The sequence below is a fragment of the Triturus cristatus genome, chromosome 10 (assembly GCF_964204655.1).
Source record: "Triturus cristatus chromosome 10, aTriCri1.1, whole genome shotgun sequence".
Lineage (NCBI taxonomy): Eukaryota > Metazoa > Chordata > Amphibia > Caudata > Salamandridae > Triturus > Triturus cristatus.
Genome location: NC_140593.1, coordinates 857,411,273 through 857,435,100, shown reverse-complemented (window position 1 = coordinate 857,435,100; position 23,828 = coordinate 857,411,273). Strand labels below are relative to the sequence as shown.

Sequence of the window (23,828 nt, the reverse complement as noted above, 5' to 3'; positions counted from 1 at the left end):
TGCCACAGTGGGGCCTTAATTTGGTTTTTACATTTCTCATGTGTACACCCTTTCAGATGATGGATAACAGTTTACTGTAACTCCTAACTTTAAAGTCTGTCTTCCTCATTGCGATTACCTCAGCTCATTGCGTGAGTAAGCTTCAAGCATTGTTGGTGCAACTGCTTTACAAGACCTTTTTCTTGAACAAACTGAGAACTCGGGCTGCCTTCTTGCCTAAAGTCATGACTCCCTTCCATGTTGAATGTACAAACATCCATGGCAACTCAAAAATGTAAAGTTAGTGTCCTAGCTAGATAAAGGGCTCACAACTAAATGTGTCTAGGGTGAATACAAAACATATTTTTTATTAATGATCCAAGGTAAAAAATATTATTAAAAACACGATTTATCCAATGTCATTGCTATATTGGGTACATGGGAAATACTTTATAATTTGGCATGAATACCAACAATCATGTCCAAACATATATCTCAAGATTCCTATCATCAAACATTTCTCTCATCCAGACACAGCTAACGGAATACATTAAATCTCCCTTCCACATTGACCAATAGATGACCTTGCCAGGTTATTTGACCCGCTCACCCCTCGAAAGAGGAGGAGAGGCTTCATTGATTGGACCCAAAAAGAATGTTAAGCTTTTATATGGATCTTACCAAAAAACATAGGGGGGATTTACAAAGATTTTATGCTGTGTTTGTGTCACAAAAGTGACACACATCTGTTAAAAATCTGTTTTTTTCTGATTTACTTTGCAGCGCTTAACTTGTTAAGCATTTGAAATAAAGTGAAAGTATTGCAAAGCAGCGCTTAGTGCCAAGGGGGCGTACCATGGGTGGAGCATGGGCATTGCCATGCAACTATCCAAGGTTTTTTAATGCTAAACCCAATTTACTAAATAAAGTTTAGGTTCAGAAAACTGTGCCATTTTGACGTAGGCGCAAGAAGGAGAAATGCATTAATTTCTCCTTCTTTTTCCGACTTTGTATGTGTGCTGCACTGTACAGAACACATACAAATAGGGAAAGTGGTTAAAGTCACTCTATGCATAGTATTTTGTACTGGAAGGGTACCTGATGCAAAGGTGTCTCCGTGGCGCACGGCAGCTGATTTCAGTGCCGGTGCTCGGGAAAGAGGAGGAGAGTGCGATATATTGGTAAATTTGGCACTCTCCTACTTTTCATGTAGCGCAGCATTTGCGGCTGCTAAACTGCACTGGTTAAAAAAGTGGTAAATCTGCCCCACAGTGTGGACAACCACCTTCTTGGGGGTGGAGTGGGGGGCTAGGGCAAAAAAACTACCCTGATGATGTATCTGTATTAAGATCTTATATGCACTGGCCAAGAAGTAGCCTTCGGAAGGCTTGAGATCCCATTCCACCAAGGCTAAGGCTGCTACCTCTGTATTGACACATGGAGTGTCTATCCTTGCCATCTGCCAGGCTGCGACATCAGCATTGGTGTATACGTTCACAAAGTACTACTGTCTTGTCAGCCAAGTCCAGCGGATGGCCATTTCCCCTGCCCGGTCTTGCAATAGTTTTATAACTGAGTCCACTCCACAGAACCTCCATCTGATGAGGCACTGCTCTAAGGTGAGGACTATGTGATTAGAAGTGTCCAAAAGTAACACCCTTTCTGGTGGAAACTATCTAACCGCAGGTTCCTCATCGCTCTCCCACCTGTCCGTTGTCTGGAGTGGTCACTTTTAACCATCTAAACAATCTGCACACTTGTACCAACAATTGTTAATGCTTTGCTTCTGAGTGTTTGGAAAGAGAACAATAAGAATCTGACATCAGCATGTAGAGGTGGCACTTACATGTGGCTCCACTCTGTCACTTCTTGGTGGTATTCCATGTCATAATTTCTGTCTTTTGAGCATTAATTAAATACCCTGAGACCATTCCGAAATTCAACAGTAATTTCTCCAGGTAGGGCAAAATAGAAGGTGAGTTCCTAGAGAAAACCATCAAGTCGTTCGCATACAAGGCGACCCTCCCATCTGAAGGACACAAAGATATTACTAACCCTAATTCTACAGGCCAGGTGTTCTATATATAGATCGAATAGTAATGGGGAGAGAGGACATCCCTGTCTCTTCCCCCGTTCTAGCTTGATTGATTTAGAAAGATTGCCATTAACAATCAGTCTGGCAGTGGGCGTTTCATAGATGATGTTAATCACTCTGACAAAGTGCTCACCCGACCCAAACCATCGGATCATATAGGTTAAAAAAGGTCAGTTCACTCGGTCACATGCCTTCTCTGCATCGAAAGCGAAGGTTGAGAGGGGCCGATTATGGGTGGTAGCTATATCAATTGCCCCAATTAACTCATGAGTTAGATCGTGGAGCTGACAGCCCCATATAAATTCCTTCTGGTCTGGATGGATCAAAGAACTCATTACCGGCTTCAACCTGCTTGCTAGAATTTGTGCAAAGATTTTATAATCACAATTCAGCAGGGAGATAGGTCTATATGACTCACAGTTCTTTGGGTCTTTGTTTTATTTTAGGATCGAGGAGACAGCAGCCTCATCCCAGGACCTAGGGCCTGGATTTTTTGGGGAGAAAATCCTATCAAACAGAATCACAAGAACAGGGGCAATCTCTTCAACCAAGGCCACATAGAATTCATTCGGGATACCATCCGTTCCCGCTGCACTGCCCTTTTTCAGATGTTTCAACACCATCTTAAGTTCTACTAAGTCAATACTCCGGGTCACTGATCTGGTTTGACTTTCTGTGAGGAGAGGCAGAGGTATATCCTCAATATAATTCTTAATGTGGGGCTCTGAGACCACTAGGTCCTCTGTATACAAGTCCTGGAAAAAAAACTCAAATGCCTGTTCTATTTTAAGATTGTCTGAGGAGATCTCACCTGAATCTAGCATTGTTACCTCTTTAATTAGATTCCTAGTTTGATTTACCCGGGACTTCCAAGCGAGGAGTTTCCCCGCATCCCTCTCCACATTCGTAATTGGCTAGCTTACTAGCCTCTCATTTTTTCCTAGCTATATCATCCAGGTGGTCTATTAATAACTGCTTCTTAGCAGTTAACTCTCTACCTTCCTCCCCATCCAATTGCCAATTCTGAAGAGATTCACACTCAGACCTTGCTCTTGAAATATCATCTTTCAATTTCCGTATCATAATTCTAGTCTCCTTATATTTCTTAGCAGCCAAACTTATTACAACACCTCTAATGAATGCCTTATAAGCATCCCAGATTACTTCCAATGAGGCAGAATTTATGTTGGTTTCGAAAAAGAATTGCGTTTCTTCCTTCAACTGTGCAATTATTAATGGATCTAGGAGAAGAGTTCTTGCAAAGGTCCACCTCTTAGTAGATTCGCTTTTGGAGATTTGTAGTACTAAAGCTACAGCAGAATGATCGGAGAGGTGCTCCGGAACATGTGTAATCGATTTCGTACATTTCAACAATCCTTTATCGATCAAGAAAAAATCAATACGGGAAAAATGTCCGTACTTTTTATTGTGAAATGTAAAATCCGAAGGGCCGCCCAGCCCCTTATATTTCTCCCTCTAGATATCTATCAGTCCTAGGTTCTTCATCAATACTTTCATGAAGGAACCCATTTTTGAGGAGACTACTTTCCCCCTCTAGACCTATTTAAAACTGGATTCAAAAGAATGTTAAAATCTCCCCTCATTATGATGGGATAGTTAGATTGAATCAAATGACTATAGATGGTGTTTAACGGATTTTCATCGTCTATATTTGGACCATAATAGCCAGCTAGGGTATACCATTCCTTTTGGTTTTTAACATCACAGATTACCCAACGCCCTTTGGAGTCCACCTTAACCTTGCCTAATGGAGCTCTGGCTGAGTGCTTGATAATAACAGCTACTCCTTTAGTGTAACAGGATTGTGTTGTGTGGCAGGAGAAATCAATCCATCTATGCTTGGCACATATACATTCCCATTCCTCAAGAGTTAAATGAGTCTCCTGAAGGATGATAATGTCAGATTTAGATTGGCGCAGATATTGGAAGATTCTCCTCTGTCTGCTTAAAACCCTTAGACCATTAACATTCCATGTTAAGATTTTAATTGATGTTAAAGTAGAGGTTAGGGTTCTAACTGACCCGCCATTGCAGATTTACAAAAATTATAGCCAGCCAGCAAGGTGAGTTGTTTAAAGACCAACCCACTTTTATTTGAAATATCCTGTCTATTTAACAAATGAGGACTTTTTTTTCTTTTTTCCCTAATTTGCTCCCACCCAGTGCAAAAAATAGAACATTAGCTTCCTCCAGCTGTGCCCCCCCTCCCATGGGAACCCTCCCTGAAATTGACCTGGGCTTGATGATGAACCGCCCAGTCGAGCTCACACCCCTCTCTTCCAGAAATACTTATGAATAGCAGCAAACATCAACATCATCCCTGAGCCTTTATTTGATCTATAAAAGTTCTCACCTCCTTTGGATCTTTGAATTTAGCCATTTTATTCTTCCACATTCCTTTTAAAAGAGCGGGGAATCTCAGTTGCGCTGTCGCACCTTAGGATCTTAAAATTGGAATGAACTTCCCAGTTCCCATTGTCAGACCTGGGTAATTCTGGACAGATCCGATCTGATTCGGAAAGACCAGTCTCCCTTAGTAAAGGAGCCAGCTTTGAGTGCTTCAGATAAGACCCGCTCATTCAAGAAAAAGGTTTAGAAGTTAACTAACATTCTTCTAGGTGTTTTCCTGCTAGGAATTTTTGAGAAGGGGTCTCTGTGGATTCTCTGAATATCAGCGTCAAGGTCTAAGGAATCAATAGTCGGGATTAACTCTTTTAACAGGCCTATAAAAAAAGTTTGATGTTATCACCCTCCAGACCTTCTGGGACATTAAGAACTATAATGTTATTGCACCTGCTGTTGTTTTCAAGAGATTACATTTTTTCCAACATAGATTTTTCACCACTTTTTAAGGTTTAGATTTCAACCCAATTTGCCTCAACTTCCCTAATTAGGGCCTCAACAGAGGCTTCTATCAGACAAATCCTCTCTGTAATAGTGGAAATTTTCACCACCAATGCTTCACAGGTGTCTTGGACTTTTGCCTGATTTTTTCCGAAATAGCAAATTTACTCCTAATCTCTGAGGAAAGATTTCTAGCATCATCATCAACTCAGATAGATTAGCTCTATTAGGATCAGGAGGGTTATCTTGGGAGGTGTCAGGAAAAATGAGGTAATTCCTCGGGGCAGATGATAGGATCTTCAGAACAATCTCACAGGACTTGATATCTATTTGAAGTTGGCAAATTCAAACAAGCCTCCTGCGCAGTCGCAATATTATCTCCTATGTGGTCCATTATAGTATCTACCGTTTTCCCAGTGAGGGTGACTGATTGGTGTGACTCCTGCCTTTCTAACAGGAGTGTGTTTGCTTGCCGGATTTGCTGAGCTGTAGGAAGCACCTTAAAAAAGACCTAGGAGACGGTGTTATTCTCAATTGAGTTGAATCCTTCCGTGGCCGTATCGAAGGAGACGCAGAAGATGACTGAAGTAATTCAGAGTTAGGAGAGGTCTTACCCCCTACCTTCCTGCTTGTTTTTTTTGCAACCACTCTTCCAAGCCCGGGGAAGTGCAAGACCGCGATAGAGCTGTCTGAGAATTTCCCAGACCCAAAGATTTTGTTTCTTAAGGCATATCGACTAGGGGCCTCACCCCCCTTCCCTTCTGCTAGAGTACCTAGAACCGTAATCTGCGTTTGTGGACCCATAAAAATCGATGTCTGTATCGGTATTATCCACTGTTATGGGAAGGATTATAGCTGGCCTATGTGCGACCCCCTAACTCACTTGTTTGCCTTTGCTCTGCCTGCCCCTCTCTTCGAGGGGTGTGTTGTGCCAAGGGCAGATCGTTAGTAGGCGCTCCTTTAGGGCGTCTAGGGCTCATGTGAGGGACTGAGGAAGAGACAGTAGTGGTAATCCTGATAAGATATCTGCCCCACCAAACTTTATACAGGGCTGTAGGTTTCAACTCTGTCAGCAAAATCCTCCTTCTCAACTCCCTCTGTTGAGGTGTTAGTTAGTTGGGGCACTCTGTAACAGCAGACTCTGCCCAGAGTGCCTCGGAAGGAAATCCTGGCAGCTGCCCGTCTCTCAGCGGCAACGCTGCGTGCGGCATGAAACTGCCGATCCCCGATACAACATGGGGTCGAACCAAGCGCCCCCGAGGCCAGGCTGCCACCTTGTTTCCTCCACTCCACGAAAAACAATCAAAACGCCCAGTGCTCAGTTCAAGCAGGCTGAAACTGAGCAAAATGCAAAGAGAAAGAGCTCACCCCGCTGGACGCCGACACAAATCAGCCAGAACCAAATCCACCACAGAGGAACACCGAAGAGAGCAAGCCAAGGGCCGGAAACACCCGCCAACCAAAGCCGCAAGGCGGACCGCCAGACACAGACAATAAATGCTGACGCCTGCGTCTCTCCCCCGCTTGCTGGGAACAGGTTCTTGCATATCAAAGAATTAGGCTCCATAGATTTGACACAACCAAGAGGCAGTGGTGGTCACCTAAAGCGTAATTTCCCACAATGAAATGGCTGGGCTTAAGTTCCACCTATTTTACTTTGAAAAGTAGTAATTGGGGACAATCTTGTTGGAGATGGAGGGGTAAAGAATATTTTCTGTACTTCTTTATTTGAAAAAAAGGTGGTATTCCCACAAAGTACTTTACTTGCTGTAGCACTGATATACAATTTTTCATATTCGAGTTTTAGGGTAACCATAAGAATTAACTCACATCTGTGAGGAGCATAACATATTACCAGTTCTCACTTCCGGTATCAAGCCATCCATAAGAGGGTTCCTAAAATGCCCAGTGTTTGTAGCTGCAGTTCTAAGCCCAGAATCAATCCACGCATATACATATCCTAATATGATCTGAAACATCAACAGCACACCTTCAAGGATTGTGGTCATCATCTAGTTTTAATAGTGAGCTAAATCCAATTCAAATTCCAATCAAATTCAAAACTTCTGTATTGTAGGATATTCCTTGATGGTTATAAATATTAGTATAATCCCCAGCGCCATGTGGGGAGCTCGGAAAACTTTATTTCAAATATATATGTGAATACAGAGGGTGAAAAATCTGACGTGCATATGTACCAGACCACCCACAGAAGTCTATCAAATGCAAGATTTTCAGCATTTTTGACAGATTACTATACGAAATATCCTTTCTCATAATTGCATTGTAGTAATACTTTGCCAACTTCTACCTAACATGTCTAAGTAATGTTAATAAGAGCAGCTTAACAGGTTTACATTGTAAGAGTGAAAAAAATAAACCACCCTCTCATTATGGTTCCTGGGCTTACTACCCATGAATTTTTGCACCCGCAGTTACCTTTTTTCTAAAGGCTCATGTGAGTGGGATACCCGAACCCCATGTTACTTTCACATATGTTTATAGGAAATATATTCTCTCAGAAACCTTTCTTTTTCGAATTCATTCTATGTCTTTTTCCCCTTGGAAGCCATGAGAAGTGTTTGCTGAATTTGTCCTGGGATTTTTCCTGTTGTCGTGCTTTCACTATTTGCCAAGTACATTATTTGGAAGAAAAAAACCTGCTTCATACCAAGACCAAATACATCCTTCCCACCTTGAAGGAATGTGAACTGTAAGCGAAACTTTCGAAAAGGACCTTAAAACGTAGGGAAAACAAAAGCCTTCATGGAATATTATAAGCCCTGAAAGCAAAAAGTAAAAAAGCCTACAGGCCATCCTGAAAGCGGTCTGTCTTCACTGCAATGGTGCCTGCAACCCCAGAGGATCTTGACTGTGGGAGTTCCATTGAGTGAAGAACAAAACCAGAGGAAACATGAAAACATGGTCATCAACAGTCTCATCCGAATTGTTCCTGTTGTCTGCTGAAAACTTCAACGTCAGCCAGTACCTTGGCCTCAACAGGCTTGTCGTTGAGAACTGGTTTGCTGTTGAAGTATCATTATCAGCACCATTCACGTAAGTCCTTGCCATCGAAGAATTCCAGAAGGACATTAGCATCACATTCCCTATTAATTCACTCAGTGTTACCACACTGTCATGAAACTTCTTGACGTCACCAAAATTGATGTTGAAGTTTTCGACATCCTATAAAAGTAAGCAGTGTGACCATTGGGTGGGGCCGTTCAACATAATAAGAAATGTATGCCTCCAGTCGACCATCACTCAACAGTTCTACTTTATATATTTGCCTAATACATAGCACTTCTGTTATCTAAAAGTTCTTGTAATTGATTTCACACTTTTCAAATAAAATGGCATAGCTCAACCACACACATTGAAATCAAATTTAAAGAAGTGAACTTTGAAACAAAACAAGGCGTTTGGGGGCACATGCATCAAGCTAATTACAGGTGGCAAAGGGGCCGATTCACAGAATCGGCCCCTTTGCGACCGGTAATTAGCCTTTTGGGATGCATCAAGCCCAAAGCCATTCACAAAATAGGTAATTGCAAAATTTGCGATTACCTATTTTGCGAATTTAGTTAGGGAATCGCAGTTTGCTTTTCAGGTCTGATGGCTCTATGGCAATGAGCCACTAGGGATTGTTTCCAAACACCTCTCCTGTCCAGTCAGTGCTGTTTCTGGGTCTTTCCTATCCAGCAGAGCACATGATATGGGGGCTGGGCATGTAGCCCACTTCCATTGCACTGTGTGCAGCACTGGGCGTGCCTAAGGCAACAGTCATTTTTAGGTCTCGGCTAGCGAAGGCTGCGCTTGCGCAGTCTCGCTCGCAAGATTTAACGTTTTCAGAAGTGGGGCTTTAACCCGCCCCTCTTCTCCATTGGCTGGCCTCTTAAATGCTGGTCAGCCATTGGAGAAGAGCTTTGTCTCACCAAACAAGCCCCGTCTTTTTCCGATTCGGGGGCGTGTGTTTTCACTTCTTTCGCTTTTTTGAAGCCCCGCCCCTTTCCGCCCCTGTTACACGTGGTGGGCGTGTTTTTTTTTTTTTAGCGTCGGAAGATTCGTCCATTTTGTGTGCGGTCGGAGCGGACCTGGGGTCGCCTCTTCCTTGCTGCTGGATCGGCGTTTCAAGTCCGGTGAGTAAACAATGTTGTTCCTGCTTGCATTTCACATGGTTACCGGGCGGCAGAGAAGTAACAGGACTCTTTTTCTTCAAGTAAGAAAGAAAAGACAGAGTCCTGTTACTTCTCTGCCGCCCGTGAACCATGTGAAATGCACTCTTTCAGGTTAAGCTTAGGCTGGTCCAGTCGGAGCTGTTATGGAAATACATTTATTTTGTAAAAATGTTTTGTTTGCAATCGGGATAACAGTTCACACAATCTGGCCACCCCAGCCTCTCCGCTCACTCCTCTCTCTGTACGCCACTGTCTGTCCCCATGGGGTGTTTCTTTCCAGTAGTGTCACTGCCCCCCTACCCCGTGGGTGGCCCGCCTCGCCCCTGCGCCTCACTGTCCGCGCCTGCTGTAGAAGGACCCAGGCTGCTCGGAGACTCGGCCTCAAGCAACCGGAAACCGAACTTTTTTTCTGCTCTGCAAAAGTTTACAGGCGCTGCAGCTGTGAGTAGAGCGAGGGGGCTCCGGCCAAGAGGAACTGTGGCTCTGTGCGGAGGGATCGGGCTCGGACTGACAGCAGAGACGGGCGGCAGACAGAGGAGCTCGGCACAGACAGCAGACGCTGGGGCAGCAGAGAGACGCCCGGCAGATGCTGGAGCCTCCAGTGAGTGTCACTATTTACACTGGCTGAGGCTCTGCAGCCGGAATAGCGGATCCGAGGCCACGAGCAGTGCGAGCTGAAGCCAGCGATGGCTGAGAGATGAAGCCCCGCACCACTGAGCTGAAGCCCCGGACCGCCAAGAGCCGAACCCCGGACCGCAGAGAGCCGAACCCCGCTGAAATCTGCAGCCTAGTGGCGATACGTCTGCACCTGCACCCCTCTGTGGCAGACGGTGAAACCTGCCACAGCTGTCTGCCACGGCTATGGGCTTTGCAGCTGTGGACCAGACAGCGAAATCTTCAGCCCTGGAAGGGTGAGATCGGCAGTCTCGGTGGGTGAGACCTGCCGCCGCTCTGGATCGAGGTGAGATCGGCTGCCCCGATGGGTGAGTGAGGTCTGCTGCCCACGGTGAGAGACAGAGATCCGCAGCGCTGGATGCGGCATATCTGCAGCGCTGGATGGGTTACATCTGCAGCCGCGGATCAGTGATACCCGCATCTCTATATAAGTGAGATCCGCAGCCCTGGAGGGATGAGTTCCACAGCGCTGCACCAGTGAGATCGGTAAACCTGGGCCAGTGAGACCTGCAAGCCTGGAGGAGTGAGATCTGATTGCGGGATCATGGAGGATGTGAGTACTGTGACTGTTGTTTCTATTTCCTGCCTGGCCCTTTGGACACTTTTGAGAGTTGGGCTGAGGCAGGGAGAGATGTTATGGTCAGGGCTTTAAGTGGGCCCGGTCTCACCGGATCTGCGCACCGGCAGTTTTTTTATGGAGGCCTCGAAACGGGTCTCTATCGGGCTCTGTTTTGTGACCTGGCACTGGCGGTCCGTAACTAACAACCATTGACAAAGGCAAGAGTGCTGACTTCTTGAAGGTATGATGTTGCTTGTTATGTCATATATCTGGATGCAGTGACAGAAACCGCAAAATACAAATCGGGTGGCACACTATGCTAAGAATAGATTTTTAGCGTACATTTTTTAATCCACGCCCTTAATTACATTGGCCACGCCTCGTAGCCCCCCCCTTCAGTGTTTTCATCCCACTTAAAGCCTTGGTTATGGTAGTAAAAGAGCATCCAGCAGAGAGGGCCTGCAGTGCACAGACCCTGCACCCCCTTCACCATACCTGGAACAACCAGTGTGCTGATCTCCCGGAGTACTGCCCTGGCCTCAGCCCTCTGTGCAGTAGCACCTGGACCTGGTTTGGGAGAATCCGTTAAACACCAATGATGCTTGTTTTACCTTACTAACCAGCCAGGTGTAGCTGACTGTACCAGGCCTCCTCCTCCACCACCGTGTCACGTCCAGCTCAAGTGTAGAGGCGCAAGGATCAGTGTATGGGCTCTTCTCCCCGTACTGACTCTACCCACTCTCGCTCCTAGAGGTACCCCTGGGTACTGACGCTATTCACCCCACATCAAAGATACCCCCACTGTAATTCAGAGATTCAAGATAATATCTGGCTTTGGAACTGATTTTCATTTTGAATTATTGTATGTATAATTTTGACATTCTGGAAATCTGGCTGGGCACTTGCCGTCCGAGGAATGTTTTGTACATCCCCCTATTCCACTGTGTGATTATCCCCCGGCATGTTACAAAATTCTTTTTTGCTTTTTTACAGAGGTCCCCCACGGTTTGTGGGGCAGATTGTTACAGAGGTAACCCCAGAAGACTCACCCTAGATCAGGCGGGTCACTGCTGCTGGTTATGTCCTTGACCAGGGCTGTGTGCTCCTCTGAACTCTTCATTGGGAGTGTTTGGCAGTTTGTTTGAGCCGGGATTGTGATGGATGCTGTAGTTTCTGAGTGTGATGCTGCGCAGGAGCCAAGGACAGGAGTCTTGTGCGTCTGCTCTCGACCTTGTCTCCAGCTTTATCTTATTTTATGTTTGATGCAGAGTGGCTCTGTGTGTGTGGGTGGCTTTGTGTGTGTGGGTGCAAATGCAATAGGTCTTGCATTTGAGAGTGTCATGAGCAATGCCAATAGCTCTAACTTTAACAATGCCGAGACCATTGCATTGTAAATGCTTGTTTGTGTGTTGATCCTATCAGGATGCTGACTGACCACCAGAACTGACCCACTTCAACAAACGGTCATTCTTATGGATACATCTAATAGCAGATTCCTCACCTTGTAAACAATCCCCAGGCCTCAAACTGGATCAGAAAACCTTCAGAGCTCGCTGCCAGGTGATGTCCTGCAGCTCCACACTGATGTCATGCTGCTCTAGGAGTGACCAGGGAACCGCATATAAGTACAACTCATGCACACTGACATCAATTCCTTTTTCCTACTCTTTCAGCCATGGATACAGAGCTTTTCCCTGGTCTTTGATCAGACTTTTTGTACAAAATGTATCCGGTGCGCAGGGTAAATATCACTCCCTAAAACTAGAGATTTCAAGCAGATGTCTGCAATGGACCCACATGAAGTTTGTGGTGCCAAAGTTCAGAGCACGATTCTAAGGCCTGTGGAAATTCTCAGGTGAACCCAAATGCTATACAGGAAAACAAAGCTAAACTCCACATTGCCAAGTACAAGAAGGCTCTGTGCTCTGACTGATTGAAGTCAAAAGGAAGGTCCCGTTTCATTCTTCCAAACTTGTTCCCACTGCGGGTTGTCGTTGCGACAATGACTTTGGGTAATTCAAAGAAAAAACATAAGAAATCCAAGCTGGACAGAGTCCCTTTACCCTCCTCTTGCCCTCCAGTGTGGGTCAGAGGGTGTCAACCTGCCTGCTGGTCTCGCTCCCGATTTCCATCGGAGCAGATTGCAACTCTGATATTGACCACACCCGAGTTTCCTGGTCTGTCAGCAATATCACGGCAAGTGGATGGCCTTCAGAAGAGCTATGCTTTGGATCTTCAGCACTTTACTGGCTCCCTCTGGAGCACGTTTGTGCTCCAAGGCACCCCAGGGACCTCCAGTGGGCTTCTGGTCAGGGTCGGCCCTTAGCTCCATCTGTGCCCCTAGGATCCACATTGGGTTCAGCTCTTACTCCAGTGCCCGCTTCGGCGCCCTTCCCTGTTCAGTCCCACTCATGTCGATGCAGACACTGTTAATGCCAGATGAGAATATACACCCTACAGAGCTAGCTGATTCTGAATTAAATCCACCAGGAGCTCGAACAAAGTTGCGCCTGGAGTCTAACTGGCACTCTACTGCTTGGGCTTTGTTACCTATCTGACTATAATAACTTGACTATATCACATAGCAGGGCACAGACTAATGACGATGAAGTGAATAATTATGTTCCCCAATATGGGGAAGACAATTGGTATGAAGAGCTTCCGGATGCTGTGGACTTAGCACTTCCCCCGATACTGGCCTAGTGTGTGTCCCGGGTCCTGCCACAGAGGAAAGCACCTCTGGCTGTAGTGATGGGGGCGACTAAGGTACTATAATTGCAAATACTAACCATGAAAGTCAAAACGTACTTGTTAACTGACGGTCTGCTGCCTGGCCAGGCTCCAATTGAGCCTCTGTTGCCTTTCAATGAGACACTCAGCATCACCCTTCAGGGCACAGGGGCCAAGCTCTGTTCAGGGCCACTCGTCAATAGACAGGTTGCCCAAGTCCCTGCGCCTTGTGAACCTACCTTCATAACACAGTATCCCACTTCAAAGAGTCTGGTGGTACAGGCGTCCAACAGCAAGGCCAAGCCAAATGCTCTTGCAGCCACTCCCCGTACTGCCAGTCATAATGAATAATGAATAAAGAGTTTTGGCAAAATAAATTTCACCTCCACGAGCTTTGCTCTCAGATCAGTCAATGCCAGCTGTCAATTTGGCTGTTATTCCTATCCCCGTTGGAATATGATGGCTCAGATGTTACCAGCTGTGCCGGACATCCTTTGAGCTTCTCTCACAGAATTCAGGACATCTGTGAAGAAGCAAAATTTGTGATATGCTCAGGACTAGACACATCTGATCGTAAATGCGGTGCACAGGCTTCTCTCGGGGTTTCCAGACATCTTTAACAGATCTCACCTTTTTACATATAAAGCCGACTCTGCCTTGGAGCATTTTAATAAGACCAGAGCCACTGCTTGTTCCTTGGGCCTTTCTGCTCCCAGAAGGCAAATCCACCAGCAATTTCAGCCTCTTTATGTTTATGGTAGAGATTTCCCTGTTTATTAATGCCAAACGCCTCCAGAACACCAGTCTTTTAAGACCCATCATGGATGAGGCGGCGGTTACTGGAGACACAGAGGACAGTTGGGACATGTGTTGCTCAGTTCCCTGTCCCATCAGCTATTGTAACCACAAAACCCCTTTAGTGTGTCCTTGCTGGCACACAACCACCCTGTCGGAGGCAGATTCCAATATTTCCTACAAAGGTGGCAGGCAATCACGATGGGCAAGTGGGATCAACAAATTGTCCACTGGGGCTATGCATTTCCTTAATTTCTACCCCATCACTCCTGCCATCGTCTTCAGGGTAGCTGACGGAGGACCATCTGTCTGTCTTACTGGAGGAAGTGCTAATAATTCTTTTGGCTAAAGGGGTCATAGAGAGGGTGCTGGCCTCAAAACTAGGAACTGGATGTTACTCCCTCTACTTCCTTGTGTTGAAAAAAGGATAGAGGCCATTGTCCAAATTTAGATTATTCCCCTTCTTACGACTTGCTCTGGACGAACAAATTCAAAATGGTAATGCGTGCCCATGTCTTGTCCACCCTGTAGACTCGATGGCGGCATTGATTCTGCTAGGTGCTTATTTTCACATCCTCATCCTGCAAGCCCACAGGAGCTGCCTGTAGTTAATGGTGGCCCAGGACATTTTTTCGTTCTCAGGGAAATCTGTTAAATTGCATCCATATTTCAGAGGAGACTGCAAAAGATCTGCAGTTGTGGCTCCTAGACTGCAGTTGGGCCAGTGGCAGGCACCTCTCCTTACCGATCCAGAGCTGATGGTGGTCACAGATACATCACTACTGGGTTGGTGAGACCATCTTGGAGAGGTAGAGATCAGAGGACTCTGCTCTCTGGCGAAGACTCAATTCTACATCAACTTCTTGGATTGAGGCCAGTTCACTTGGCGCTGAAGGCCTTCTTGCCAACCATCAAAGGAAAGTTTTTTAGGTGCTCAAGGACAACATCATCACCATAAGTTACTTCAACAAGCAGGAGGTGGTAGTGTTCCGGACCATCTGTGAGGAGACCTTGCATCTCTGGATGTGGCTGGGCACCTACGGATTTCTCTGGTGGTGAACTACCTGGCAGGATCTTTAACGCCAGAGCACACTAAGTTAGTCGCAGGCACCTAGCAGATCACAAACAGCAGATACACTCAGTGGTGGCACAGGCCGTCTTCCAGCAATAGGGAGTTCCCTGGCCTGATATTTTTGTCACTGCTGAGAACATGCAATGGCAGCACTGCTATGAGCTGGAGTTTCCAAAGCAGCTCCTGCTTGGAGACTTCTTCCATCTTGAGTAGACCTCAGGACTCTTGTAAGCCTTCCCTTCAGTACCTCCTCTGCCCTGAGTTCGGAAGAAAATCGTGAACAGCCTTGCCCAAGTCATCCTGGTGGTACCTGAGAATCCTGGACATGAGCATCTGCCCACTGATCAAGCAGCTGCTTCAGGACTATCTTCTGTTGTAGATACAGTGCAGGGTGTTTCAGGCAAAGTTGTCTAAAGTCTTGCTGTGTGTTCTGTCCCTAGCTCAAGACAGCCTGTTAAGGGATACTTTGTCAGCTCTTTTGGTCTTCTTGCATTGCCGGACAGCTTTCATTATTTAAATCGTCAGTTGTGTTGAGATTTGTGGAAGGTTTGCAAAATGTATTTCCACTGAAACACTGTGTAATGCCCCAGTGGAATTTGAACTTATTCCTCACCTTCTTTATGGGCACTCATTTGAGCTGTTGCACAGTTGTCCCTTAAGACTTCTAACCTTAAAGCCAGTTTTTCTTATAGCTATAAAATCGGCTAGACATGGGAATGAAATTCACATTGTTTGTGTAAATACACCTTACACCACCTTATTCCCTGGATAAGTTGGTTTTGAAGATCCATGCTTCCTTTCTCACGAAAGTGGTTACTCTTTTTCATGTCAGCCAGGCTATCACCCTTCTGGCATTCTTTGCTCCACCTTAGGTCTCTAAGGCGGAAGCTCCATCATTTGAATCCTGCAAGAGTTACTATATCAATCGTAACAAGGAACACTGAGTGAACAATCTGCTCTTTGTAGGGATTTCTGGAGCAAAGAAAAGTAAAGCAGTGCAAAAACGTATCTCTTGATTGATTTGTCTCTGCATAAAGATCTGCTAAGTGCTTGCTAAAAAGCTGTCCCGGAAGGCCGACAACCTTATTCCACCAGGGCAAAAGCTGCTACCACTGTGTTAATATGTGCAGTGCCTATCCTAGACATCCATCAGGCAGCCACTTGGGCTTCGGTGCACACATTCACGAAACACTACTGCCTCTACAGCCAGGTCCAGCAAGAAGGGTATTTTGCCAGCTCGATACTGCAGGCCATTTTGATCTGTGCCATTTCACAGTCCCAGACCCTTGGAAGGTACTACTATGGTACCTATTCACAATGTGAGGAATCTGTGGTTAGAAGTAGCCATTAGAAGCAAATGTTGCTGACCTTCAATAATGATATTTCTGGTAGATACCCTCCCTAAACCTCCACATTCTGTGAAATGGATTCTTGTCCATCTAAAATACTCTTAATGTAGACATCTGCACACTAGTTGTACCAGCTTGCCAATGGGCTCTGCGCCTGAGGTCACACATCCTAAAAAGCAACTGATGTTAATGTGCATGGGTGGACCTTGTATGCAGCTCTGCTTGTCCCTTGCTTAATAGAACAATGTTGGTGTGGAGTCTTATGACACCACCTAGCAGAACTGCTTTGAAAGTTTCTGCATCTAGTCTGACACCTGGTGATTATTCACAAGGTGAAGAATCTGCAATTATATAGAGTATCCACCAGAAAGATTGTTACAGATGAAAAGTAACACATTTTAACTCCTGCATTCTCTTGATTGATGGTTCCAGCCAGACAGTTACACTTGACTGTACAAAGGATGCTGCCTGCAAGGGGAGATCAGAAGAGAAGGAGAGAGGGTCATGCAAGCAGACATGAGCATTAACTACCACTGAACCCTACTGAGCACCCAATACCTGATACCTTTAGTGTTTACTTATATCCAGTGGGGATGGAAACAACTCATTGGTTAACACCACTCATGTGCCCCAGTACCCTCATACATAAACATTACAATCAGGGTGCACAGTCATGACATACTACACATGTTTACCAGGGAGTGTCACTAGATAGACTCCCACTGCAGTGGTGGCTAGCGGTTATAAAACATAGTAGGGTGCAATGGCGCCAAACTCACCATAAATACTGCACTTCTCCCCGGCATGGTACTGCTTCCCCGCGTCCACAAGCAGCAATGGAAGGACTTCTTCTTGCTCAGTGGAATGCAAATCCAATCAATCCTGGAGATGCTCGCATGCTGTTTTCAGCATGAGAGCAGCTCCAGGATTGGTGGGAGTAGGCTAAACCAGCACTAATTTTGAGGCTGGGGCCTTTGCCAGCAATCCCCAAGGCCTTCTCAACCCGGACAGCACAAAATGAATGCTGTTGACCAGAGACACATTTCTGCCCACCTGCTGCTGAGCCAAGCTCAAGCAGAGGAAGGCAGCACAATAGCATCCTGTCACAGGGATGGTGTGACCCCCTCCCAGACAGGATTTAGTGTTTTGGGGCTGGGTGGGTGCACTCTTAGAGTGCCTGAAAGTCTGCACTTGGGGCACATTTGATGTCCCTATGCATAGTCCAGCTCAAACCAGTTCTGGGAGCCATTGGCTCCTGCTCTGGCACGAAACTGGACAAAGGACATGGGTGTAACCACCCCTCTGTCTTGACCCTCCCCTGGGGGGGTCTCCTGAATCTGTCCAACCCTCTCCCGTGGGTACAAAAGAACTTACCTGGCTGTAAGGCTTTAGATTTTACATGGACAAGATTCTACAAGAAGAAACCACTGACTTTCGACCGTCTGGACACTCTGGACTTCGAATGGGCCCGACTTCATCTCCCTCTCCTTTCAAAGCCTCGTCTCTCTCCCTGCTCAATACAGGCTCAGTGCTGGACCTGTGGTGCACTAAGGACAACTGAAAAATCTCCCTTGGAGTGAAGGAGTCACTCCCCTGCACAAGCAGGCACCTCAACGCAACTGACCGGTCTGCTGCTCCCAAGCTCCTACAGACTCTGAAGATCTAAGCAACACAGAAGGTGGGTTTTAGAAGGTCCCTGAGGTCGATCTGCCCTCTCAGCAAGTTTGAGGCCATTATCCCTCGTGGGGACTGCATAACCCAATCCCCTGTGCACCGCATCCATTTGCAGTTGCATATGCTTATTGGCGATTCCCGAGCTTCTGCATTGGACTCCGAGTAGTCCTGACCCTGAGCAGTATTTGCACCTAAGAACTCCGGCCTCCTCACACCGAGTGCTCCGTGGGCTGGTACTTTGCAATCTTGCTCGAGGTCCCTTCACGACTCCTGGTCATTCGGCCTGTGGTTCCTCTTGAGGGTCATCTTGATTTCTATTGGGCTTCCCTGATTTCTACAGGTGTACCCTGACTCTCCATTGCTTGGAGAGTCCCCAGGATCTTGCAGGTCCTCACCGTTACCTGCTTTACCTTCCTGCCTGGGTTGCTTTTGCCAAGGCTTGTCGGTGCTCCAGCCGGACACCGACCCCTCAGCACTCGACATCCTTCGTGGGAAAGCTCGCATCTGGCTCCTGGTTGTCGTCGACATCTCCTGGTCCAGTCCTCGTGGCTGCAGAGTCAAGCTTCCCCTATTTGCACCTGAAGCACCCGACATCGGTGGGCATTCGTCTACCGAGACCCTGGTTACTCTGGAGTGACCCAGACTTTGTCCTCTCTGCTTTCTGGTTCTTTCCTTCCTGAATCAAGGCTTGGATTCCACTGGACCCTTTTAATCTTTACAGCAGCAGTACTTTTTCACAGCCCTCCATTGAGAACAACGGTGGTTTCTGACAACACTCCAGACCTATGCACCCGGGTCCTCTGGAATAGGTAACTCGGGTACTACGGTATCTACAGGTGGGGTGGCTCTCCAACCTCTTAAGTTCCAAAGGGTTCCTCGTAGTCCTCCTAAAAGGGTCCTTAAACTGTGAAATTGCAACTGCCCCATAGAATTGTACGGAGCCCGCCGTCGTGTTAGCACACTGCACCGGTCCTCCGTGGGGTCCCTATCTACTCACCTTGGGTGGTTAATTGGGGTCCCAGCGATTCTACGTGCTCTAGATCTTGTCTCGACCCGAGTCGTGGTTGTTATACCACTATTTTAGTATATGGTTTGGTCTCCCCCTGGAGCCCACTTGGATTTTTTGCTACTTACAACTGTTCTGTTAATCTTGTATTGTGTGCTTTGTGTTCTATCCTCGTGTAGAGGATACTAGAGAGTGTTATGTTAATAAATACATATTTTTATATAACTTCTATGTTGTTCTCCTTTCATTTAGTCAATATAGGAGGTGATGTACTGGTAAAACAAGCTGCTTTACATTCCTTCAAGATTTAACCTGAAGGCTGCTCTCCACAGCTACCACTAGGATAGCTTTCTAAAGGTTATCTTTGACCTCATTCATCATAAGGGTGGTTTGGACTAGTGCACGGTGCCCACCTTAATTAGTGGACAGCATATACCAGGTCAACTTCTCACAGTGGACAGATCTGCAACTGTGTTTGTTAAATTCCTGAAATTTGAGCTTGGAGTATTTGGCCTTTCCTGTACTCCTGAAGATCTTTTTTATCAAGCCCCGGGACTTCTAGTGTCCAAAGTAGCCTTGATCTGTGATATGCAAAGTGCCATCTCGTTTCCTGAGATCTGTAGAGCTACACTTTAGAATTTTAGTTGGCATTATTCATTTCATTTTAAGAAGAGATGTGATTGTAATGCCATAACCAGCTTTACTTCCCGCCAAAAAGTTTGAGTCTTTAGACAATTTCACCCGCTCCCGTTGAAAGATGATAAATGAATAGAGGCAGGTGATCACTAAAACAGCAAGTAACTATCATTGTAGCATTAACATGCTTAAGACCCTTCAGAGCCAAGGGAAATGTTTTTTAAATGTATCTGAGGTCTTAAGTGGACCTGTGCCCTTGGCTGGCCCTGCTGAGGCTGATCTTCCATATACCACTGGTTCACGAGGGTTTCTAGCTGTGGCGTGCAAAACGGAGTGATCAGGAAAGTATTTTATGTGGGGAAGTGAGCAACAAATGACCGTTGTCTTTATTCTCTCTACCTTAGTGCGGCACCCATTCTGAACTGCTGAAGAATAAAGGTCTGTATGCAGAGCTGATTCACCGGCAAGCAAAGGAGCACAAGTGAGGATCGGCAACGAATGGTCCAAGATTCCATGCACTTTAATACAAGGCACTCCCCTCCATGGCACTTTGGCACTGAGACCTTCCTGCATATTAGCCCGTTGGCACTCTGCCATTGAGTTCCAGGTGGCACTCCATGCCTGAGGACCCACCACATTCAGCCCCGCAGCGCAACGTCTGGAGAGCATGTGGCACATTGATCCCGAGCTGCATAATATTGACACTGACATTAGCTGATGCAGTGTAAGGTCCGTGGCCATCCTTTTTGATATTGTCTTTGTGGGACACTTGTCTGTTTCAGTGGATCAAGAGGGACTGTAGTTATCTTGTGTTCTGCTCTAATGCTGTGATCTTAAAAAATGCAGAATAAATGAACGGCAATGGATTCTGATACTTGACTAGTAATTTTATGTACTGTTGTTCTATGCCCGTTGTGTTTAAATTCCTACTTTCACTACCCACCCCCTTGTTAGGAACAGTGCTGTTTCCCCAGGAACCATTCAGAGCACCATGAAGTTCCCTGGGTGATTCCTACATTTTAGGGTTGTGTTGAATTCTATAGACAAGGGTTCAGCTCACCATGAAAGTGCACATGCAGGGAAAAGAATAAAGGACTTACATTCTGTACGCTCTTTTTGGTGGATACTCTATCTAAAAAGAGTCTTCACCATGGCAACCTTCCCAGGTACCAGCTTGGATCCGGAAATTCTTGCAGTAGCTTCTGCACACAGAAAAGGTAGCACCATTGGCCTCTGTAGCATCTCCTGACTTGATGACATGGAGCTGCATATAGGTACCAACCCCTGCATGTTGTCATCAGTGCATTTACTGCCCTCCACGTCCGCACCCTAAGACCTGCAATATCCGTGACTGATTGGAAACATGGAGAATGCAAAATCAAACTTGGTACCTTATCAAATACTTAAAGTCCACTCCACAGAACGGGGAGAAGTGTGGGCTTGAGTAAACCCTGTGGCTAGATAGGGCGTTCTACAAAAAGAGCAAATTAAAATAAGATATTTTTCTGATCTATACTTCTTTACGGCACCTTTCTCACCTTATGAATCAGTGCCAATGCAATGCCCCTTTGAAGGTGGGTGTAAAGAGTGGACTTAATACCTGGAAGTCCCGCCCAACTGAGCGGGAAATTTACCCTCCTATTAGACCTGAAAAGGTAACTAGTAGTGCCCCGTGAAAGTATGAGTGGAAACCCATGTGGCTGCCTGGCATATGTACAAACTGAGGACACCCTGAGCCAGGGCTTTAGCCACTAAATTTACCCTGGTGGAATAAGCCCTGAGACCATCACAAGGATCTTTGGGGCCAAGATATAGCAACATCTGATGCAAAAAACAATCCATCACAGTAAGGTTTGTTTTTGAACTTCCTTTCCTTTATTTGCACCAATGAATACAATGAAGAGCTAGTCATCCCTGGTATTCTGCAATCTCATGGATCCAATCGGTGTAATCTCTCCCCATTTAGAGGGATGTTCCAGAGAGAAGAATGCATGAACCTTGAGGGATTGCCCTGCATGAGAGTGACCAATTTGTCAGGGAAGAAGGTAGTGTACAGAGGAAGGACTGACAATCATTGTAGATCACTGATGCGATATGAAGAAGTGATTACAATGAGAAACTCAGTTTTCAGAGTTGTTAACCTCAGAGTACAACTATGAAGAGGCTTAAAAGGAGCGCACATTAAGAATGTCAGAACTAAATTTAGTATGATTTAATGAAGGGGAAATGGGAAATATTTAAAAGCCTTTTTTGAGAAACGCATGATCAGGTCTGCAAAGAAGGGCCAAAGGAGCAGACAAGTGACCTTTGTTTGTAACCACAGCAAAGTCTGGCTGACCCATAGAAGAACAAAAGGGCATCAACACCTTCACTGATAGAGCTTGTTAGATTGTTTTTCTCCTGACACTAGGTGACAATCTGGGACCTCGTTCCACTCAATTGCCATGTATAGAGGAGTAGATTGCGAAGGTTCAGTTGTAACATCCTGCCCTGTTGTTGGGACAGCAAATCCCCCAGGAGAGGAAGCTGAAGAGGGGGTCAGATGCTGAGGGTCAGCAGTTCTGAGTACCAGACCCTCTTGGCTTAGTCACAGGCGACCAGAGTCTGCTGTGCATGGTCCTTCCTGACTTTCTTCTGGTTCTGGTGAGATCACCAGCAGAGGCGAATATACATATAGTAGGCCTGCATCCCATCAAAGGTGGAACGTGTCCCCTAGAGATGCTCAAGGAGGAAACTCTAGAGCACAAAAAGTAAAACATTGAGAGTTTTTGGAGGTAGCGAAAAGATCTACCGGGTGAAAACACCCCAGGCCACCTCAGAGTACACACTCCACTTGCGACGTCCAAGATGATGCCAAACCTGGTGTCACTCATCCAAACCGGTTGGCACACATCCAAGCCTGGTGTCTAATGGCAACACCGGTGCATATAGCCACTCAATACAATTGCTTATATCCAGGCCAAATCTCAAAATATACTTTGCTGCATTCTGACCATCCTTTAATGTTTGTGCAAAGGAATTTGGGAAACGCTCTGACAAAATGGGCAAAATCTCACTCAGATAGCATGGGTGTATTGACCCTAGAGACAACAGTCATTCAAGGATCTGAGCACTAGGCTAGCCAATGAAAAGATTATTGTGTCCATTTTCTTTGATTCTCTGTCCAGAGGAGCAGTGGGACAAATAAGAGTTGACTTTGCTCAGAGAGGACTGTGCCAGTTAGCAGTCTGGTAACTCACAGGCGGTGTCCAGCAAGGCTTGGATCTGGCTGCCATAATAGTCTCATCCAAGGCTTTATTAAAAGGCATTATCAGCTGCGAAGCCGAGGGCCCCAATACCAAAATTTCTGACGGAAGGTTGAGCCTAGTTGCCCATTCAGGCAACTGCAAATTTACAATCCTGCAGCTCTTTGTACCACCCCTCCAAAAGAAGCATTATCTTCCATAGAGCCTCCTAAGAGCAAATGCAGATCCTTCTCTGGAGAACTGTCCAAGCCAGTGGCTTTTTCTCAATCAAGGTATACGCCTGAATCAATGTAATTGGGGGTGGAGGGCATTTGGTAAAGTCTTCCTCCTCAATATATTCTTTATTGTGGGGAAGATGCTCATGACCTTAAACTGCATTAGAGTACAAGGCAAGGAGCACCTTGATCTCCTTAAAATACCGCCTCTGGGCCACATACTGAGGTTGAGCCTTGTTTGTTATAGGATGCACCCTAACCAAAGTTGGTTCTGGAGTCGGAGAAAAATGTGTTAAGGTCACCTCTGGAGCCTGGGCAGTGCTGGCAATTTATTAACCGATAGGGTCTGCAACAAGGGAGTCGAGGCCAAGGGCTGGTGGCAGACTGTCATGATGTGGTGTTAGGTAACTCTAGAGAGGACCCACTGGCAGAAGCCCGACTAGAGGCTCCAGTAGATCTATGAGACTGCAAGGTATACCAGGGTGATTAGGAACCATCTTGAAGAGCTGCAGCATGGCCTCATTAAAGGTCACAATTTGCTGTAGAGTTGAAGATGGCCCAGAAAACTCAGCTCTGGGATCGTAATCAGATCAAAGTCAAGCATTTAGAGTGGCAACTATTAGACCTCTGCCCAAAATAGGAGTTTCAAGTAAGAGACGAGCACCATTTGTGCTTACTTTTCACCTTTTTTTCTCGGTTTTTCCCTGAACTTGAAACAGGAGCGGGACCTGGAACAGCACCGCAAATTAGTGTGG

The 23,828-nt window shown here is 46.0% G+C and overlaps 1 protein-coding gene across 1 annotated transcript in view; it reads left to right on the top strand.

Annotated features, from left to right (window-relative positions):
• ABCB8 (ATP binding cassette subfamily B member 8) overlaps positions 1–20,479 on the top strand; it is a 432,700-nt gene extending 412,221 nt beyond the window's left edge. Inside the window, exon 16 of the mRNA XM_085628480.1 lies at positions 20,018–20,479. Coding sequence (XP_085484606.1) covers positions 20,018–20,098 — 81 coding nt within the window. The 3' untranslated portion in view covers positions 20,099–20,479. The remainder of the gene's footprint in view (positions 1–20,017) is intronic.
• Positions 20,480–23,828: the final 3,349 nt, after the last annotated feature.